The following is a 21,409-nucleotide window of genomic DNA, read 5'->3' on the forward strand; positions in this document are numbered from 1 at the left end:
CCTAGCTGGTCTCTTCACTTCTGTTCCTGACCCCCGTACGCCACTGTCCACATAGCAACCAGCAGCGTCCTTTGAAAACAAAAATCAGTGCCAGTGGCCTCCAGTGGCTTCCCATTGCACTTTTAAATCTAAACCTCTTATCGTAGCTTCCAAGGCTGTCCCTGTTTTGGCTTCTTGCCTGCCTCTCTGACTTTAAGTCTTAACATTCTCTCACTAGCGAGCACTTTGGACTTCTGTTCTTTGAACTTGCCAAGCTCGTTTCCACCTCTGGGCTTCTCACTTCCTCAAGACTGGCATCCTTTCTCCTCGTGCTGAGCTCCTCTTCCGGATCGGTGCTCACGAGCCCCTTTTCCTGCCGCAGCCTATCCCAGGGCAGCTCACTGTTTAATAATAATGCTAACCTGTAGTTATCTGTGCGCTTACTTGGTGCTTCCATGAGACTGTAAACTCACCTAGAATAAGTACCTATCTGTCTTGTTTTCTTCACTGTTTGTCTGTACACATCACCCAGAAGAGTGGTTCTCAAACTGTCGTGTGCATCAGAATCCCCTGAGGGGCTTGTGAGGACATAGAATGCTGGGCCCACCCCCAGAGTTTCTGATGCAAGAGGTCTGCGGTAGGGTCTGATAACTATTTCTCGTAAGTTCCCAAGTGATACTGATGCTGCCAGATCAGCATCCACCTTTGAGAACCACTCTCTAGAACAGGGATTGGCAAACTTTTTCTGTAAAGGGCCAGATAGTAAATATTTTAGGCTTTGGGGGCCTCATGGTCTCTGTCAAAACTGCTCAGCTCTGCTGTTGTAGCAGAAAAGCAGCCATAGACAATATGCAAAGGGATGGACATGGCTATATTTTGATAAAACTACTGTATTTATCAAACGGTGGGCTGGATTTGGCCTGCAGATTTGCCAACCCCTCAAAGATGGTCACTTTTGAGAACTGTTAACTAGAAGATCAGTACACGACTGTGTATCTGATATAGAATACAGATAAGTGCCAGATGCTGGTGAGTCTGGTGAATGACAGATCCCCAGGCTCGTGACGGGCTCATGAAATTCACAGAGTTGTGGAGGAGATAGCTATTAGACAGTCACACCAGTGGCTATACAATACATTTGTGACCAATGCCCTGAGGGAGAAATACAGGGTGCTCTGAAAGTTTACAACCAGGCGCCTCAGGGAACGAAAGGTGGCCTTTTCTTGCTCTCAGCTGATGATTTTCATTTTGAGAAAAAGAAGGAATCAGAAGTAAACTTTCTTTTCTTCCCACTTCTAGGTCTGCGTCCAAACCATACTTGGCCTTCCCTCCTGTTGGTGGAAGAACCGTCTGTGCTCCTGTCTTAGCCCAGCCCTTGTTCCCTTCATTCTGTCTTCTGAGGGACTTATTGAGCATTTACCCCTTCTCTTTTACAACATCAGCTTTTCTCCCTCCACATTATTCCTGTCAGCATTACAAGCATGTCATTTCACCAGTTATAAAAAAGTTCCGTGCTCCCTGTGACCTGCCACTGCAGTTCTCTGTTCCTTTTTCTAGAAATACTCCTGAGAGCGTTTTCTGTACTTTTTCCCACTTGTCCATCTTCTTTTTCTTGTTTCCTCTCCCCGTTCTTAGTTGAACTCACTCTGGTCAGACTCATTCCCACCTCACCACTGAAGCCACCCTGATTAGGGTCACCAGCGATCTCCATGGTGACAAATCCAGGGTGTTTTCTCAGACCTCATCTTACTAAATCTGTCTAGCATTTGACATGGGTTGCCTACCCTTTACTTCTTGGAACACCTTGTTCTCTTGGCTTCTGATTTTCCTCTGACCTCACTGGCTGCTCCTTCATGGTCTCTGTGGACACAGACATTGGCTCTTTCCGTATCTATTCATTCCCCCAGGTGACCTTATGCATTTCCATGTTCACACAGATGATGCAGACAGCACCTCCTGTGTGTTGCGCATTTACAGTGGACCCTTGAAAGACACGGGTTTGAACTGCACGGGTCCACTTATGTGTGGATTTGTTTTCAATGCATACGTTCAGCAGTACTCCTCGATCCACAGTTGGTTGAATCTGCGGATGTGGAACCTCAGAAACCGAGGGCCGACTGTAAAGTTACACGCTGATTTTTTTTTTTTTTTTTTTTGCGGTACGCGGGCCTCTCACTGTTGTGGCCTCTCCCGTTGCAGAGCACAGGCTCCGGACGCGCAGGCTCAGCGGCCATGGCTCACGGGCCCAGCCGCTCCACGGCATGTGGGATCTTCCCGGACCGGGGCACGAACCCGTGTCCCCTGCGTCGGCAGGCAGACTCTCAACCACTGCGCCACCAGGGAAGCCCTACACGCTGATTTTTGACTGCATGGTCAGTGCCCTAACCCCTGTGTTGTTCAAGGGTCAACTGTACTTGGGCCAATAAACATTTTACGTGTATTACCTTATTGAAGCCTCGCAACAGCCCTCTTCTGTAAAGTAGGTGTTGTTATTCCCATTTTACATGCCTTCCCATTGTCACACAGCTACTAAGTGGGGATCCAGGTCCAGTCTCAGACAGTCGGTCTGTCTGCAACCCACTGCCCTGCCTCCCTCTGCTGACTCTCAGATGTACTCTCTCCAGCCTGGGCCATACCCCTGACCTCTGGACATAGATACACAGCTCTGACCTGCCATCCAGATAGCTAACTGGCATCTCACATTTAAACTATCTAAACCAGAGCAACTAGCTCAGACCAAATATCCAAGGGTGATCCTCAGTTTCCCTTTTTTTAGTACACCCCGTGATCACATCATCTGTAGGACACACTTCTTCTGTCTGTAAAACATATCCCAACTCCATTCTCTTTTCATCACCTTTGCTGCTGATACCCTGGACCAGGCCACTGCCATCTCCCTTGAAACTGCAGGGACAGCTTCATGACTGCTGGCCTTGCTTCCAAGCCGCAGGCTATATTCTCCGTGGAGAGTGGTATTTTTAAAACATATGCTAGACTATAGTACTTCCCAGCTCTAGGCCACCCAGTGGCTTCCCTTAGAATAAAATCCACAGTCCTTCCCCTGGCCTATAAGGCTGTCCATAGCCTGGTCCCTATCTGACTACTTCTCAACTGCATCCCCAACCCTTCTCACTCCTCCAGTCCACCACACAGGTTTTCTTGCTTTTCCTTAAACACACCAAGTTCCTTTCCATCCCAGGACCTTTGTACTTGCTGTTAGTTATATTTGACTGGAATAAACAACCCCCACCAGAGATCTCAGAGTGCTTGCTTAGAGCTCTGATTAAGTGTTACCTCTATGGAGAGACCTTCCCTGACCACCTAATCTAAAAGTCTTCCTCCACTCCTCTCTTCTCTCTGTTACCCTCTGAAAGCTACCTTTCTTTATCTTTCTTCATAGTATCAATACCACTCTCTATTGAAATCCTAGTGTGTACAGTGTCTGTTTACTGTTTATCATCTCTCCCTTACCAGTGAGACTTCTGTCTTATTGACCACCGTATTCCTAGCATCTGGCACATAGTAGGAGTGAAAAAAGTATTAATTTGTTGATGAAATGAATGGATGGATAGTGGTTAAAAAAAAAAAAGCATGCTTTGAGTCCAATTGCTTGGGTTCAGATCCTATTTCTACTACTTGCTAATTTTGATCTTTGGAAAGTTATTTAATTTCTTTAAGCCTTTTTCTTCTTTTTTAACATGAGGATAAAATAGTAGCATTTTCATAGGGTTATTGGGATGACTGAAACAATCCATGTTAAACATTAAGAACAGTTCCTAGTACAGTGAGCTTAAAATAAAAACAAGGATAGTCGGGTGGAAGAGAGCATTCTAGAAGAGGAAACAGCCAGTGCAGTGCTTTATAAATATGGAGCATATATTCAGTTAGTTGGGACTTTTTATAAACATGGAAGTTTCCTGGAAAATATATTATTTTTTAGCGTGTTTTCCACAATGGTCCTAGTTTTCCCCATGAAATCAGCAGAACAATAGTATCTGAATCTCTTTATCTGTTTGTTGTAGGGAAATCCAGGGCTTAGAGTTTTTCTGATAGCATACAGAATATCCTTGTTGGAAGCTCATGTGCAGCCTGGTTTGGGGAAGAGGCCAATTCAAGAATGGTGTTGACATTTGGACTACCAGCTCCTTATAGAAATTTTCCCTGGTCAAAATGCAATTAAAGTTTTAGGTCTATAACATTATGGAACATCTTTTTATGTCAGCTTTACTGCCACTAAAGCACAACCACAGCCCTTAGGGAAAGTCACCCTTATACTTTAACTGTCAGAATCTGAGGATTTTGTTTTCATTGGTAGTTTGACCAGCTTGTAAACCTATTCTTGAGGAAGTTCTCAGAAATAAGCCAGTCACAAAAAGTCACAATTGTATGATTCCATTTATATGAGATACCTAGAGTAGTCACAATTGTAGAGACAGAAGGTAGAATGCTGGTTGCCAGGGGCTGGAGGGTGAGAGTTAGTATTTAAAGGACAAAGAGTTTCAGTTTTACAAGGTGAAGAGTTCTGGAGCATGGACAGTGATGATGGTTGCACAATGTTATTAACGTATTTCATACCTTAAAAGTGGTTAAGATGGTAAATTTTATGTTATGTGTATATTACTGTAATCTAGAAATTGGGGAAAAAAATGAAAAACAACAAAATCCTCAAGCTAAGATATTAACATTTTTTTCCACCTGATGCTTTTTCCGTAAATCAGCTGTCTTTCTCTTTTTGCTGAAAGAATCCTATGTAATAACATAGGTTTTTTAGAAACCACACCCCCAACCTCTCACTTTGAAAACAAATGGTACAATGAACCTTTGTATACCCATGTTTATATACTTTTCCTGAATCATTTGAAAGTAAGTTATAGATAACATGTCAGTTTACCCCTAAATACACATGTATCTCCTAAAATCAAGGATATTCTCTTAATACCATTATCCCATCCAAAAATTTAATACTGATTTAGTATCATGTAAAATACAGGTCATTTTCAAATTTCCCTAATTGTCTAAAAAATATAAATGTTGGAAGTGTGTGTGTGCATGTTTTTTAATCCAAGATCCAGTCACGGTTTATTGATTGCATTTGGTTCTGATGGTTCTTTTATCTTTTGTTACACAGGTATTTTTGAAGAGTCTAGGCCACATTCTAATTTGTGTGATTGTTTCCCCAAGATTAGATTTAGGGTAAACATTTTTGTTAAGAATGCTATAAATGTTACATTGTGTACTTCCATTTGCTTCACATCAGTAGACATAAAATGTCAATTTGTCCTATTATCAGTAATGTTAAAGTTTAATAAATTTAGTTAATGTGATGTTTCCCAACTCTTTCTCCTTGTTAATCGGCTCTTGAGATTGTGTGAATATTCTGTTTTCCATCCACCTTTTGCTCAATTGTTTTGGCTTTTATTAATGATCCTTGCCTGATTCAATTACTGCATCTAGGGTTGCAATATAGTGATTTTCTAATTGTCATTCCCTCTGCATTTATTAACTGGCTTTTTGTTTTGTTTTTTTGGTAAAGAAGAGCTTTCCCTATTTCTCTCCTTCTTTCAGTATCACTGTGGGCTCGTGGATTCTTTGTATACTCAGTGTGCTGTATATTCTTTTCTTGTTATTATTATTTATTGGCCAATGGGAGTCTTTGTCCTTTTGAAATGGTCCCATCAGTCTTTGAGTACTCCGTGCTTTCTGGCCCAAGATATTCTGGGGTTACCTTGTATTTTCCTTGCTCCAGATCTGAAGTCAGTCATTTTCACAAGGAGCCCTGCTTCCTTTTAGTGGGGAATGGTATTTAGAAACCAGCACTGGGGGCTAGGTGTACTTAGAAAAGAAACTTTTAAAAAATACTACCTGTCATTTTGATAGCGTGTTACCATTTAAGAGGACTTTAACTTGCGTTTTTAAATGGTTTGTCATTTGGTCCTTCCTGCAGTCCTGTGTAGTAGGCAGATCGAACACTAAAATCTTCATTTTAAAGATGGCCAAAATGAGGTGTAGAAAGGATTAACTTTCCCAGAATTATAAGACTAATAAGAGCAGGTGCCAGCAGCAAAACCCCAGTCTTTTTACCTGTTACTTCATATTTTTATTTTTCATTTTTTCCACCGTACATAGCCTCCTAAAAAGTGTGTTTAGATGTCTTTAAAAAGCTGTTTCGCTGGCTCTTGGTCACTGCCAGCTCCACTAAAGAGAGAAAGCTTCCTTTGTGAGACTGAATGGTAAATGAGTAGAGCCTGGAGAATATTTGCATCCCTCTTAGCATAGCCATTGGGAGCGCCTTTTGTACCGGGGTTTGCTAGCGAGGCTTTCAGCTGTCCTCTGTAATGCGTGGAATATTTGATTTGTGACTTGGAGAGCTCTGTTTGAAAACAGTACATAGTCATACCTAAACCATGACAGCCTGGAATCCGGCCACTCCCAGAGAAGCAGGAAGCCTGCTAGTATATTTTTTAAATGCTGTGCTTATGTTGTGATTTGGTGTTGTATTATATGAAGGTCTTTTTTCTTAACTTGTTTTATTGTCAAAAAACACAAGCTTTTTTTCCATTAACACTCCAAGGAACCTTTTTAGACATTTTTTTCCTTAATCTCTCTCCACCATGCAATTTTAATATGTCAGATATATAGTATATCTGTTTATATACTCTATGTATATTTGTGCTTTATACATAAGAAGAGTACTTTTTTTTTTTTTAATCCCCCAAGAACCACTTTTTTTCTCTGTTAGGAGTGATATCACCCTAATTGAGACTGCATGGGGTAAGATGGAGGAAGGAAGGGTGAATATGATTTGAAATATAGTAATACATTTTGTATTATAATAGTATATTTTGAAATAAAGTTTCTTTATTGAATAAATAAATGCAATATATAGATCATTTCAATCCTAAGAGCGCTGTGATCTTTTGGTTACCTGAAGGCTAAACTCATCCTACAGCTGCAAAGATAGTAATACTTCATCCATGGGGAGCTTCAGGGTCTACAGTCTGAATTCTTTCCCCATCCAAACAGTTAGATAATTAGAACTCTTGGCAATACTGGTGAATTTAGTCTTTTCCAGTATTGTTTTCTCCAGAATTCTTGGATGTGTAAAGATACTATTTAAGTGTATTTTAACATTTAAGGGACACATGCATTTTTTTCCTTCAAAATCCCCCCTCTCCTCTACCACAACCCCAAGTAAAGAACTCTTGAGTCTGAGGGAGTAGATACAGAGAGACTGCAGTTAAATTCCTTGGAACACAAGATCTTTTAAAGCACTTACCCATTGCAGACTATTTTGCGTGCTTTATGGCTTTTTTCTGAAGCATTTCTCTGTATGTCTTTCTTTTCATTGTTGTTTCCTGCTTCAATCTTCTCTTTTCTTTGTCTTTTGCAATCTCTACCTTGCCCTGATCTTCCTTTCATTTCTCTTTTCCTTCCTTCTTATGTCCTCTCTCTCCTACATGTTATCTCCTTTCTTTTCGTTCAGGATTATGAGAGTAAATTGCAGGCCTTGCAGAAGCAGGTGGAGACGAGATCCCTGGCAGCAGAAACAACTGAAGAGGAAGAAGAGGAGGAAGAAGGTGAAATATAGAGACTGAAACTTTCCTCTTTATTGATATATGTTTCAGATCTGTGTTGTCAAATTACTGAGCTGATTTAAAGATGATTTAAAAGATGCTCAGTGCTGAGAATCCAGGCTGTACTCTTGTGAGGTGGGGATGGGGCCATCTGAGCATAGTCTCCGTAGAAATCTCTTGGGCAATTTATATAAACTGTCTCATATTACTGTACATATGAAGTTCACATATATGTTGCAAATAAATATAGAGCTTAATCTTTGTTAAGATACTCTGTTTTATTTTCTGGTTTATGTCAGGGATTTCCCAGTGAGGGCTTTGGAATATATCAGCGTACATTAAAGCTATTTCTGGCAGATTGCTAATCACATTGCTTAGTCCTGCCTACCTGTCTTAAGTTTTCTAGAATTTCTTAGTTGAATTAGGGCTTTAATGGTTAGTTATTACCTTACAACGCAGTATGAACATTCATCACATTTCATTTTTCTACCCAACCTCTCAGTAATCTCAAGGCTTCATAATAACTTTGAAGGAACTCTTAATTTATGTACTAAATTCTTTTTTTTTTGCGGTACGCGGGCCTCTCACTGTTGTGGTCTCTCCCGTTGTGGAGCACAGGCTCTGGACACGCAGGCTCAGCGGCCATGGCTCACGGGCCCAGCTGCTCTGCGGCATGTGGGATCTTCCCGGACCAGGGCACGAACCCGTGTCCCCTGCATCGGCAGGTGGACTCTTAACCACTGCGCCACCAGGGAAGCCCTGTACTAAATTCTTTATTTTTAAATATCCATGTGAGGGACTTCCCTGGTAGTCCGGTGGGTAAGACTCCATGCTCCCAATGCAGGGGGCCTGGGTTCGATCCCTGGTCGGGGAACTAGATCCTGCAGGCATGCTGCAACTAAGAATTCGCGCAACTTAAGAGTCCACGCGACTAAGAGTCTGCGTGCCACAACTAAAAAAAAAAAGTCCCGCATGCCACAACTAAAGATCCCGCATGCCTCAACAAAGAGCCCACGTGCTGCAACTAAGACCTGGTGCAGGCAAAATAAATAAATACATATTTAAAAATAAAAAATAAATATCTATGTGAAATATGACCTTCTTTTTCCTGTACTAGAAAGAAAAATAGATATATTTGAAGTTGTACAACGTACTAGGGTTTTTTCTTTATTATAAGCCACACATTAAGGTGTATCTTAAAAAAGAAAAAAAGAATGGAGGAAAACTGGAAAATACTTGATGAAAGAGATGAGGTAGAGGAGGGATATAATTTCTACATGGTTATGAGATCACCATTCAATACACTTCGTTTGCTCTTTCAGTTCCTTGGACACAACATGAATTTGAGCTGGCCCAGTGGGCCTTCCGGAAGTGGAAGTCTCATCAGTTTACCTCATTAAGAGACTTACTCTGGGGCAATGCCGTTTACCTGAAGGAGGCCAATGCCATCAGTGTGGAATTGAAGAAGAAGGTACGGAGGGTGTGGGAACATGGACCATCTGGAGGCAGAGCTGAGCCTGGTGGGCTTCATGGTCCTCATCTTGAGCTAACCTTTCCCTTGGATGAACTCAGCAGCTTTTTGCTATGAAACAGGTTTATATATGCCTGTATTTAATATATGTGCCTGGAACATAGTAGGTACTAATTAAATATTTGTTAAATGAAATTTTTAAAATAACATGTTTTCTAGCTTATTTTACAAGCGCAGAGACCATATTCCTGACAGGAGCTAGAGAAACATATTGGTAGCAAAATACTTCTCTTGGGTTTCTGAAAATCTCAATTTTCTTTTCGTTTTCTACCATTAAGTTGGCACTTTTAAGTCCTATGTGCCCTCTCATCTTCTAGGGTCTGAGAGGCAGTTTTGTGTAATGGACAGGTGCATACGCTCTGCACCCAGACAGCCAGGTTCCAACCCCAGCTCTCCCAGTTGTTTGACCCTAATAGCCCCAGGCCTCCAGTCCCTCACCTGCAAAATGGGTTTGGCAACAATGCCTGCCACCCAGGGATTTTGTGAGAGATGAGAGAGTGAATGTATGGAAGATGCTGAAGTAGTGCCTAGACATGGTAATTACTATTACTGAAACATCACACCACATCTTAGATTTATTCTTCTGTATGTCTCACGGTTTAACGGTCTCCTGACGGCTAAGATTTACAGGGGGCGGGGTGGGAGGGGCAATACTATGAAGCAGGTAAGAGCACAGACTGCCTGGTTTTGGGAAAAATCATTATCTTCTTGGGGGGCTATATTCTAGTTCTGTAAAATGGGGATAAGACGTCTTATTCATTCATAACCTCATCTCATTTTGTAATCATTTATTAACTATTTCCCTCTTCACATAGACTAAAAGATGGCAGGGACTATCTTTTTGTCTTACAGCTGTATCTAGCATTTCATTAATAGTTGGTAAAAATATAGGGTGGTATCAAGAAATAAATGACATGATGAATGCAAAGCACTTAGCCTCTGGTAACAATTTTTTTTTTTTTTTTTTTTTGCGGTATGCGGGCCTCTCACTGTTGTGGCCTCTCCCGTTGCAGAGCACAGGCTCCGGATGCGCAGGCCCAGCGGCCATGGCTCACGGGCCCAGCCGCTCCGCAGCATATGGGATTCTCCCAGACCGGGGCACGAACCCGTATCCCCTGCATCGGCAGGCGGACTCTTAACCACTGCGCCACCAGGGAGGCCCTCTGGTAACAATTTTAAGAGTAATAGTTGTAATCCTCTGAATTTAAAATGGAAAACCTTAGCATGCCTCCACCCTCTCTCATTAGTGAGAGACTAGAGGGTGCACTCCTGGGTCCACCATTTGTTCTCTACAGAAGTCTTCGTTCAGTCAACCAAAGTATATTTATTGAGATTCTAGGTTGTGCAGAAACACTGGGCCAGGCTAGGAAAACAAAGTCTGTAAATAGCTTAATGATTAATATACAAGTGGCCACTTTTTTCAGTTGATCACAAGCTGTTGAGCACATGCTGCTGTTTGACCTCCTTCCCATCAGGCGTGATTATATTGCCTTGTTTCCAAAACTTACTTGCTGAAAACAGAAAGGCCGTTTGTCGAATGGTTTCTTCCTTCCATTTAGGTGCAGTTTCAGTTTGTTCTTCTGACTGACACGTTGTACTCCCCTTTGCCTCCTGAATTACTTCCCACTGAGATGGAAAAAACTCAGGAAGACAGACCGTTCCCTCGTACAGTGGTGGCCGTAGAAGTCCAGGATCTGAAAAATGGAGCAACACATTATTGGTCTTTGGCGAAACTTAAGTATGAAAATGTTATGCATAAAGCCTTTATTCTTATTTAATATCATTAAATGGTAGGAGCAGCTTTTTAAAATCTTACATGGAAGATACTTCCAAGATGAAATTTTGACGTGACCTTGTGATATTAACCCAGCATACTTTATGGTTACTGTACAGGCAGAGGCTGGATTTGATGCGAGAGATGTATGACAGGGCAGGTGAGATGGCCTCCAGCGCCCAAGATGAAAATGAAACCACCATGACTGGCAGTGATCCATTTTATGATCGATTCCATTGGTTCAAACTTGTAGGAAGGTATGTAATGATTTTATTGATGTCTTCTTTTCAGGTAATGAATGGTTTTATTTTAGTTGTTTAAAGCCTTGGCAGATATTACAGAAAGTTAAAGAAAAAGAGTATAAAAAAGCCCCATTTATAATCTTATCCACTCACACACAGCCACTGTGTCATTTGTTATATTTCCCTTTAGTTTTATCCAACAGGCACATTTGTTTTAAGTTTCAGACTTTCAGTCAAAGTAACTGACAGTCTTCCCTGCCTGTCGACTCATTCACAAAATGTCTTACACTTGACCAAGATAGATTTAAAAGAAAAAGGAAACCTGTGTCTGTATCCTGCATAGTTTAAAATCACAGTATGACGTCCAGTTTATCAGACTGCAATCTCTCCATGATTGTCCTCACTTTAATTTTTAAAGCAGTTCATCTCACTTTAGTCTTTGCCAAGAGCGAATAACTGCACACCTTAGTAATCCACCTGAGCCTTTTTTGTGTAAACTTCACTTTCAGCATTTAACGTGAGTCCATAGTGAGTCACGTTCTTAGAGGTTTAGAATTTTTAAAGCAGAGAAGTATAAGTTTTCACCTTAATGATTTCAGAATTTGAAAAATTTTCTAATTGCAAAAACTTTCCAACAGTTTTAAAGGAACTGGGTTAAAAGGTGGAGCTGAAGTCATAGTATTTTGTAGAAATGAAGTAAGTGTTTTCCAGTCTACTCTGATAGTAGAGCATTTTCAAAGAGATGAATTGGCCAAACACGTCTTACCCAAGCAAGGCACATACCTGCTTTGCCATATACCATTTCATCTGTTTTGTTTTCTGCTCAGAGATGACATGGGAATTGGAATAAAGATTTAAACCTTATTATTTCACCTAATTTTGAGTGGCTCCTTTGAGACCTGGCTGCTGATCTTTTGTGTGAACTGGAGAACTTAAATGTTTTACAGCACATTGTTTACCTTGGATATTCTACTCATGTATTTCCTTTGCTTTTCTCATTCCAAGGATCAGTCCTTGTTCCATTTCACCTGAGCCAGATGATTTATGCTTATTTTATCCCTTTGCTTTTCCACTTGCTTGTGTTGTTTTGGTTCCCCAGTGGGTTCTGTCCTGTTGGCAGCTGTAGCTTCCTGTTTAACCAACTATTCCTCTCTCCTTGGCTGTGTCCGTCGGCATCTTACCTGGTGTCTAGCGCCCCCATTTTCCACGGCTGTGTGAATGAGCGCCTTGCTGACCGCACGCCCTCCCCCACTTTTTCCACGGCCGATTCCGACATCACTGAGCTGGCTGACGAGCAGCAAGATGAGATGGAGGATTTTGATGATGAGGCATTCGTGGATGACACCGGCTCTGACGCAGGGACGGAGGAGGGATCAGATCTCTTCAGTGATGGGCATGACCCGTTTTACGACAGATCCCCATGGTTCATTTTAGTGGGAAGGTTGGTGAGGTTAAAGTGAGAAAGGCAAAAAGGGACCAGCTCTTGCTCTAAAGAGGCTCCTTGTGCAATTTTGGACAATTTTGCTTTAGCCAGTTCAATTCATGACACGCTGATCTGGCTGAGAGAGCCCTCAGGCAGCGTCTGTGAGGTACTTGGCCTCCTCGGTACAGCATGCGGCAGCGTGTGGACACTTTCGTGGAGGATTCCTTGTCTTAAACTGCCCAGTAATTTTGTTCTGAAGGGGGAGACCCCAGAGGAGAAAGTAATCAAAGCTAAGAGTCACACTGTTACGGAGTTGAAGAATGTTATTGTGTCTGATGTTTCCTCTTTGTGGGAATGTGAGTGAGAAAGCAAAAGGGGCAACGTGAGAAGGATAGCAGAGCAAGTCCAAGGCTAGGCTGAAAGGACTCGTGGCATCAGCAGGAATCGCGAGGACAGGAGTGGAATCAGGAGCAGTGTTAGGTTTATTTCTTGCTTAGTCTGTGAGTCCAGAAAAGGATCAAGAGCATGATGTTTCCTCTTTGTCTAAGTAAAATGGATGCCTTTATTTGGCCAGTTTCATAGATCTTTGGCTTGTGCTAAGATTTTACCTATAGGCATTTTAATGATGAATCTCATAAAATTATCTGTTGAAACCATCAACAATGGATATTTGTTCAGTGCTCCATGACACTGCTTTGTGTTAAGTTCAGCTTACCAAACCAAGGCATTGTCTCTCGCCCCATCTGTCAGTGATGCAGAGCTCTCAGGCACATGTTCCTAATACTGGGGTCTTTGTCTACATCCAGTCTTCATGCTGAAGTAATTTTAATGACAAATTCAACAGTGCAGCACTCACTGGATTAACAAAAAATTATGTCTATGTTTTGATTTAATTTCAGTGCTGCATTAAAACCACATGTTGTTGAACCCTTTAAAAATAAGGGAGGGCCTCCCTGGTGGCGCAGTGGTTAAGAGTCCGCCTGCCGATGCAGGGGATACGGGTTCGTGCCCCGGTCTGGGAGGATCCCATATGCCGCGGAGCGGCTGGGCCCGTGAGCCATGGCCGCTGGGCCTGCGCATCCGGAGCCTGTGCTCCGCAACGGGAGAGGCCACAACAGTGAGAGGCCCACATACCGCAAAAAAAAAAAAAAAAAAAAAAAAGGAAAAAAAAAAAAAAAAAAAAAAATAAGGGAAATTACATAAGTGTTAGTGGATAAGCACCAGTTATCTAAAAATATGAAAGTGCAGCGAGTCCCCTGATCCATTAGGGACACAAGTTTCTAAAACTTAGCTCAGAGTATGGTGTTGGTTACCTGGTGAGAACTAAATAAATAATGTAGAAGATGATCACTTTTATGGAAAGGGGGAAAAGAAAAGCTTTTTGATAGAAATTAAAGCCTCAATTATAACTGTGGGTTGTACTGTTAGACAGTCTTGGGGTTTTACAATGGTAAAGGGGCATTTATTCAGTTTTTCCATGAATAAATATAAAGGATTATACAACCATGAATATTGTCTGGTGTATTGCCAGGAATAGATGCTTAGAATTTCAGAGAAGCTGATTTATATTAAAATTGAGAAAGGTACTTCTGTGTACAAGTAATGGGACCATAATGCTCTCCTTACTTTATGGCTGTTTCCATCCTCTTCTGAGAGGGTCGGAAGTTGGAATCAAGTTTTTATCCACAAACTGCTGGGTCCTGATGCCGGTCTTGCAGCTTCTCACGCTGCTCACTTTGTTCTGCACCATCACACATGAGGAATAGGTGGCTTCACCCTGTGTGGTGAGGTGGAAAGAACACTGACCTGACTTAGGACGAGCAACTAAAACTGAGACCTGTTAGGTACTGAAGTATAAAATGAAGCGTTAGGTAGGGAGAAGAAAAAGCATTAAAGATCTTTTTCATCTTCTGTATTCTTTCATCCACACTAGCAAAATGAATATCCTGGTTCTACTCAGAGTTCTACTCAGAAGCATTTGTATTTTGAGTCAGTTGTATGAAAATCCCACGTAATGCAGAAATTCTCTGCGTTAAGATATATGTATTTTCTCTCATTTTAATCATATCAGATTTAAGCGTAGGTATAAGGCAATCAACTCTACTTTGATTTTCAAATAAATTATTTGTGGAGCTGTGGCTCAGGAATTGACCTTTCCGTTTCTTTGGGTTCCCAGGTTCTAAAACTGACTTTGCTTTGCAAGAAAAGTATTAGGGGAGAAGGTGAAATCTAGCAGTCAGCAGAGTGAAGGATAGCTCTTTATTTTCACCCTTGACTGCATTTCTTACCTACAAACAATTTGTAATCAACATCACCCAGTTATGTACCAGTCATTCTCTGTGTAAGAGGAGTAACTTCTTTGCTGTTTTTGTGATTCATGGGATTAGATTTCCCGTATTGGCACATAATTGCAAATACAATTTACTTATAAAATTTTCCAGTTTTTTGTAAAATTCCATTTATACGTTTTGATTCATGGCCTTGGCTGCCTCTGGTGAATTTTTATATGAAAATTAAAAGAGCTTGTCCCTTTAGCTATTCTCTTATGGCATGCTGGGATGTTATGAATCATCCATCATCATTTGGGATGAAATGTAAAATATTTAGGCTAGTGTTCTGGGTTAAAAGTCTCCTGGTTATTCTGTGACCTGGGTACCTGAACTGACAATTCTTTCTGTAACTGATCATAATTATGCTGGTTTTTATTATCTTTATGTTGACAGAATTTGTTTCCCTTTTTATGTAACTTCATAGAACTTTATGCTAATACATCCTTTACATCTTCCCCTCTCTCGTCCCTGTTCTCTTTCAGTCTGCTAGGTCAAGGTACAAGGATTCTCAAGAATGAAGAATAATTATAAAAATTCCAGTTTAAAAAACTTCATAAGAGAACATTTATAGAGCCCAAAGCATTGATTTTGGACCAAAGCCTATGTTATAATAATAAGACAAGGAGCTCTCTAGTGACTGTGCAGTTGTGTAGTCACAGTGCCGATGCACACGCCACTGCCACTGAATTATAGAATTCTCTCTTCTAAAAAGGGAAATTTACAAGAATACTTCATATTCTTCCACTTTTGGAGTAGCCGTTGCCATAGACAGAAAGGAGATTCTTCTTTAACGTTTGCTCAAAAAGTACTTTATTGTAATTAAAAACAGGGGTTCTTGTTTTTGAGTAGCTACTTTTAAGTATAAAAATAGCTATACAAATTAAATATGGTTAGGAATCTAAACATGTCCTATATAGTTAATATCCATCATGAGTATGGCTTTGGAAAATCAACCTAATATAAAGTTGAATGGCTTTGCTTCTCTACCTCTGGTCTAACCCATTTTTCTGGAAAAATCTTCCACTTCTACTTAAAGATAGAGGACAGATCACCTTCCCATTCACTTATGTACATAGATGTTCAATCACTCACCAGATATTTATTGACCAGACATGGTTCCTGCCCTCATGGGTTTTCAGTCTGGTGGGTGAGACAGACAAATAATTACATAAATAAATGGAAATCATAGCAATGATGGAGTTGTGTGCTACTGAGATCGTAAAACACTAGGGGGACCTGTCATAAGAGAGTGGTATTTGGAATAAGATGTGAAATCAAAGGTATGAGGTGGGTAGTAGAGCTCAGAGAGGACAGCAGACAGGGGAGGAGCATATGCGATGGCTCCTTAATGGCCAAGGCATTGAACGTGGGCAGTGGCTGGAATGCCAGTAAGAAATGAAGGTGGTCTGTATGTGTGCTGACTTTGAAGGTGAAATTATCCATTTGGTACCTTATGCCAAATTCGTAGTCTTTAAACTCTATCACAGTAGTTGATGTTTGAGACTCTTGTTTGTAATCCTTTTTAGACTTTTCTTTTAAAAATTTTTGTACAATGGAGCTTTATCCCTCTTTTTTAGCATTGCCCTCCCCCACCTTTGGAGCAGACTGAAAGGGAAGTAGACATCATTTGATCTGATTCAGTGTCCACTTGCAATTATTTTTGTTATACTTTCATTCATGTTTCATTTATGCTCTTTCAGTTTTATTAACATTTGTTTTTCTGTGGTGTAGTTTGTCTATTTTCAGAATTGTTTTCATTACTTGGAGTTGAAATCCCAAGAATCCGCTCCATCTTCCTTTTCTTTGTTTTAAAGTAGATTCAGAGCAGGAAAAGGTGCAGACATGCATACAGGCATACCTCGGAGATATTGCTGGTTTGTTTCCAGACCACTGCAATAAAAGCAAATATTGCTATAAAGCCAGTCACGTACCTTTTTTGGTCTCCCAGTGCATATAAAAGTTATGTTTACATTACATTTGGTCTATTAAGCGTGCAAAGCATTATGTCTAAAAAAAACAATGTATGTACCTTCATTAAAAAATACTTTATTGGGCTTCCCTGGTGGCGCAGTGGTTGAGAGTCCGCCTCCCGATGCAGGGGACATGGGTTTGTGCCCCGGTCCGGGAAGATCCCACATGCCGCGGAGCGGCTGGGCCCGTGAGCCATGGCCGCTGAGCCTGCACGTCTGGAGCCTGTGCTCCGCAACGGGAGAGGCCACAGCAGTGGGAGGCCCGCGTACCGCAACAACAACAACAAAAAAACAAAAAAACTTTATTGCTAAAAGGAATATGCTAGCCATCATCTGAGCCTTCAGTGAAGTAGGCTTTTTGCTGGTGGAGGTTGCTGTTTAATAGCATCTAACCCACAGTAGAACTTTCAAAATTGGAGTCATTCCACTCAGACCCTGCCATTGCTTTATCAGCTATGTTTATGTAATGTTTTAAATCCTTTGTTGTCATTTCCCAGCATCTTCACTGGAAGTAGATTCCATCTCAAGAAACCACTTTCTTTGCTCATCCATAAGAAGCAACTCTTCACCCATTAAAGTTTTATCATGAGACTATAGTAATCCAGTCCCATCTTTAGGCTCCACTTCTAATTCTTGTTCTCTTGCTATTTCTACCACATCTGCAGTTACTTTCTCCACTGAAGTCTTGAATCCCTCAAAGTCATCCATGAGGGTTGGAGTCAACTTCTTCCAAACTCCTGTTAATATTGATATTTTGACCTCTTCCCACAAATCACAGATGTTCCTAATGGCACCTACAAGGGCAAATCCTTTCCAGATCCATCAAAGAAGTCACTGTCTATGGCAGCTGTAGCCTTACAAAATGTATTTCTTAAATAACAAGACTTGAAAGTCAGAATTACTCCTTGACCCATGGGCTGCAGAATGCGTGTTGTGTTAGCAGGCACGAAAATATTAATCTCCATTAGAGCTCTTGGGTTACCAGGTGCATTGTTAGTGAGCAGTAATATTTTGAAAGGGCTTTTTGTTTTTTGGGTTTTTTTTGCCCTGAGCAGTCTGTCTCAACAGTAGGCTTAAAATATTCAGTAAACCATGTTGTAAACAGATGTGCTGTCATCTAGGCTTTGTTGTTTCATTTATAGAAAACAGGCAGAGTAGATTTAGCATAATTCTTAAAGGCCCTAAGATTTTCAGAATGGTAAATGATCATTGGCTTCAACTACAGGTCACTAGTTGCATTAGCCCCTAACAAGAGGGTCAGTCTGTCCTTTGAAGCTAGACATTTACTTCCCTCTAGCTCTGAAAGTCTTAGATGGCATCTTCTTCCAATAAAAGGCTGTTTCAGGGCTTCCCTGGTGGCGCAGTGGTTGAGAGTCCGCCTGCCGATGCAGGGGACGCCGGTTCGTGCCCCCGTCTGGGAGGATCCCGCATGCCGCGGAGCGGCTGGGCCTGTGAGCCATGGCCACTGGGCCTGCACATCCGGAGCCTGTGCTCCGCAACGGGAGAGGCCACAGCAGTCAGAGGCCTGCATACCGCAAAACAAAAAAAAAGGCTGTTTCATCTACACTGAAATTCTTATTCAATGTAGCCACCTTCATTACTTAACTTAGCTGGGGTTTCTGGATACTTTGCTGCAGCTTCTACATTAGCACTTCTGCTTCCCTTTGTGCTTTTATGTTATGGAGACTACTTCTTTCCTTAAACATCATGAACCAACCTCTGATAGCTCCAAACTTTTCTTCTGTAGCTTCTTTACTTCTCTTGGCCTTCATAGAATTGAAGAGAGTTAGAGCCTTGCTCTGGATTAGGCTTTGGCTTAAGGGAATGTTGTGGCTGTTTTGATATTCTCTCCAGACCACTAAAACTTTCTCTATATCATCAATAAGGCTTTTTCGCTTTCTTATATCACTTGTGTATTCACTGGAGTAGCACTTTTAATTTCCTTCAAGATCTTTTCCTTTGCATTCACAACTTGTCTGACTGGCACAAGAGGCCTTGCTTTCAGCCTGTCTCAGCTTTCAACATGCCTTCCTCACTAAGCTTAGTCATTTCTAACTTTTGAGTTCAGGTAAGAGACATGAGACTCTTCCTTTCACTTAAATGCTTAAGAGGCCATTGTAGGGTTATTAACTGTCCTAATTTCAGTATTGTTGTGTCTCAGGAAATAGGGAGGCCCAAGGAGAGGGAGAGAGACGGGGGAATGGCCTGTTGGTGGAGCAGTCAGAACACACATTTATCGGTTAAGTTCAGTGTCTTGTATGTTTGTGGTTTGTGGCACCTCTAAACAATTACAACCGTAACGTCAAAGATGACAGATCACCATAAAATAATAATAATAATGAAAAAGTTTGAAATAGTGTGAGAATTGCCAAAACGTGACACAGAGTCATGAAGCAAGCAGATGTTGTTGTAAAAATGGCGCCTTGCTGGAGACAGGGTTGCCACAAACCTTCAATTTGTAAAAAATGCAATATATGCAAAGCGCAAGAAAGTGGAACACAATAAAACGAGGTATGCCTGCATGTGTCACATTTAGTTATGTGTGATTTCTTGATGCAAATGTTTACTCTCTGTCTTGTCTTGTCTTCAAAGATCAGCATATACCAAGTGGGAAGACAGGAGTAATAGTAGGAACTAGGTTCTATTTCCCACCCACTAATTGGAATGAACACCCAAGCTTTGTGATCACTGGTTTGTGTTGCTTTAAAAAAGTCAATAGCTACAAAATAATGAAAGAAGAAAAAAAGATAACAAATGTGACACGACTTTGCTAGTTCATTTGAAGTTGAAAAATGTTAGGTCTTACCTCGTGAATATGCATTTCTGAATAAAGTTTTGAACCCTAGAAGCAAAAGCAACCCTTTAAGGATCAGCTGTCTCTTTCTCCCTTAGCATTTATCTTGATGTCCATCCAGAGTCTCTTATAAGCTCACTAACAAAGAAATTTCTGGCTACATGGCCTTTCTGCCCATATGTGTCAGTCACCCTGCCTAAAGATCATAGTTATTTCTTAGGGTAAAAATAAAGACCCACAATGTTGTGACTTGAAATCTATTTTAGAGTTACTGACTGTATTTCAGTCACATTTCTCTGACCATTTTTGTCTCCTGATTTCTGTATTATCTATTGGGGAAAACAAAAACCTCTTTGTAATTAGTTACATTAAAAGGTTAAACTCCTTAATGGGCTCCCTTTTCCCACTCGTAGCAGTATTTGTAGAGGAGTATCTTAGAAGTCTACTTCCAATGGTCACCCTACCTATGGTAGTAATTCTTATAGGGAGTAGTTTGGTGTACGTTGGTCTTTTCCACTACTTTACCAAGCATTTGCATTTGTTTATACGTTATGTATTCTGAAAAAGCAACAGGAGGCAGTCTGAGAGTACAGAACAGAGAGGTGACCTTAAGACAGGGCCCAGAAGCCAGCTCACAGTTTCATGAAGGTATTCTCAGTAAATCTGAAAGCCACCTTCTCTGCCTGTGGGATGCTCAGATGTCTGTCTCCTGGTTTCTGTCTCTAGAGCATTTGTTTACCTGAGCAACCTGCTGTACCCCGTGCCCCTGATTCACAGGGTGGCCGTTGTCAGTGAGAAGGGCGAAGTGCGGGGATTTCTCCGTGTGGCTGTGCAGGCCATCGCAGGTAGGCGCCCCTCTTCTGAAATGAGGGCCGTGGGTCCTCTGCCTCGAGACAAAGGAGGCCAGTTCCGTAAGGGCCGCGCTTCAGTGCAGACTGAAGAAAGCCTTTATTGCTTCCTTTCTAGCTGTTGTGCCCAAGTATCACAAGTAGATCCTGTTTGGTTTGGGCTCCTGCTGTTTTGGAATAATGGGGTAAAGGGATTTCCTTTAACGTGAAGAACAACCCTTGGGTTACCTTTATAAAAGTCATTTGCATTTTAAATGATGTGTCTTAACTGCTTCAGAAATAACAGAGGATATTCAGACGGTTTCTTGCCTAATTTTCTGTCAGGATACTTGTGCTAGACACTTCTGTCCTTTGGCTGCTATTGTGCAATGCGTGGATCGAGATCTTGACACTTCATACTTTTTTCCAAGATCCAGCCTACATTCTGAAGAAAGAATGTGGCTGTTCCCTGTAACGCTTCTGTTTTAGTTTCCAACTGCTGTGCTGTATTTAGTGACCTCTTTCAGCCTTTCCCCGTGGAAAGAAATGCACGATAGTCACCAGCGTTGAGCTATGGAGGTCTTCACAAGTACAGTCTAATATTTTCAAATATTTATTGAGTATTATTGAATATAATCTTGTCAAGTGAAGGGGTCAGTATTTCTAAGTATGACATTTGAACAACATCAAGAATGAAACCGATCCTTTATTCATTAGTTTCATTCGAGCTAAGGAGGTGGTAAGTTTACCTGAGTAGAGTTGGAAGCAGCCTATTTGACTTTACTGCTTTGGTCTCTTTCTTTCTCAAGCAAAAGACTTGTTCTTTAGTGTCTCCTCTTGTATTAAAGTTTGAGAACCCTAAAGCCCACTGTCTCCTATTTACTTTTATTTTACTTTCCTATATTTTTTTATTATTGTAATTCAATAGGAGTCATTCCTCCTTGTCCCCATATGTAGTCTCATCC

At 41.2% G+C, this 21,409-nt stretch overlaps 1 protein-coding gene across 8 annotated transcripts in view; it reads left to right on the forward strand.

The window, feature by feature from the left end:
* KIF1B (kinesin family member 1B) overlaps nt 1-21,409 on the forward strand; it is a 149,187-nt gene that overhangs the window by 93,370 nt on the left and 34,408 nt on the right. For 5 of the 8 annotated variants that reach the window (XM_060088945.1, XM_060088944.1, XM_060088946.1 and 2 more), the window contains 6 exons: nt 7,463-7,556; nt 8,876-9,024; nt 10,644-10,822; nt 10,978-11,115; nt 12,293-12,541; nt 20,344-20,462. In XM_060088945.1, the coding sequence (XP_059944928.1) occupies nt 7,463-7,556; nt 8,876-9,024; nt 10,644-10,822; nt 10,978-11,115; nt 12,293-12,541; nt 20,344-20,462 (928 nt within the window). The remainder of the gene's footprint in view (nt 1-7,462; nt 7,557-8,875; nt 9,025-10,643; nt 10,823-10,977; nt 11,116-12,292; nt 12,542-20,343; nt 20,463-21,409) is intronic. The other 3 variants (XM_060088949.1, XM_060088950.1, XM_060088951.1) reach the window with 1 other exon arrangement.

The sequence above is a fragment of the Mesoplodon densirostris genome, chromosome 2 (assembly GCF_025265405.1).
Source record: "Mesoplodon densirostris isolate mMesDen1 chromosome 2, mMesDen1 primary haplotype, whole genome shotgun sequence".
NCBI lineage: Eukaryota > Metazoa > Chordata > Mammalia > Artiodactyla > Ziphiidae > Mesoplodon > Mesoplodon densirostris.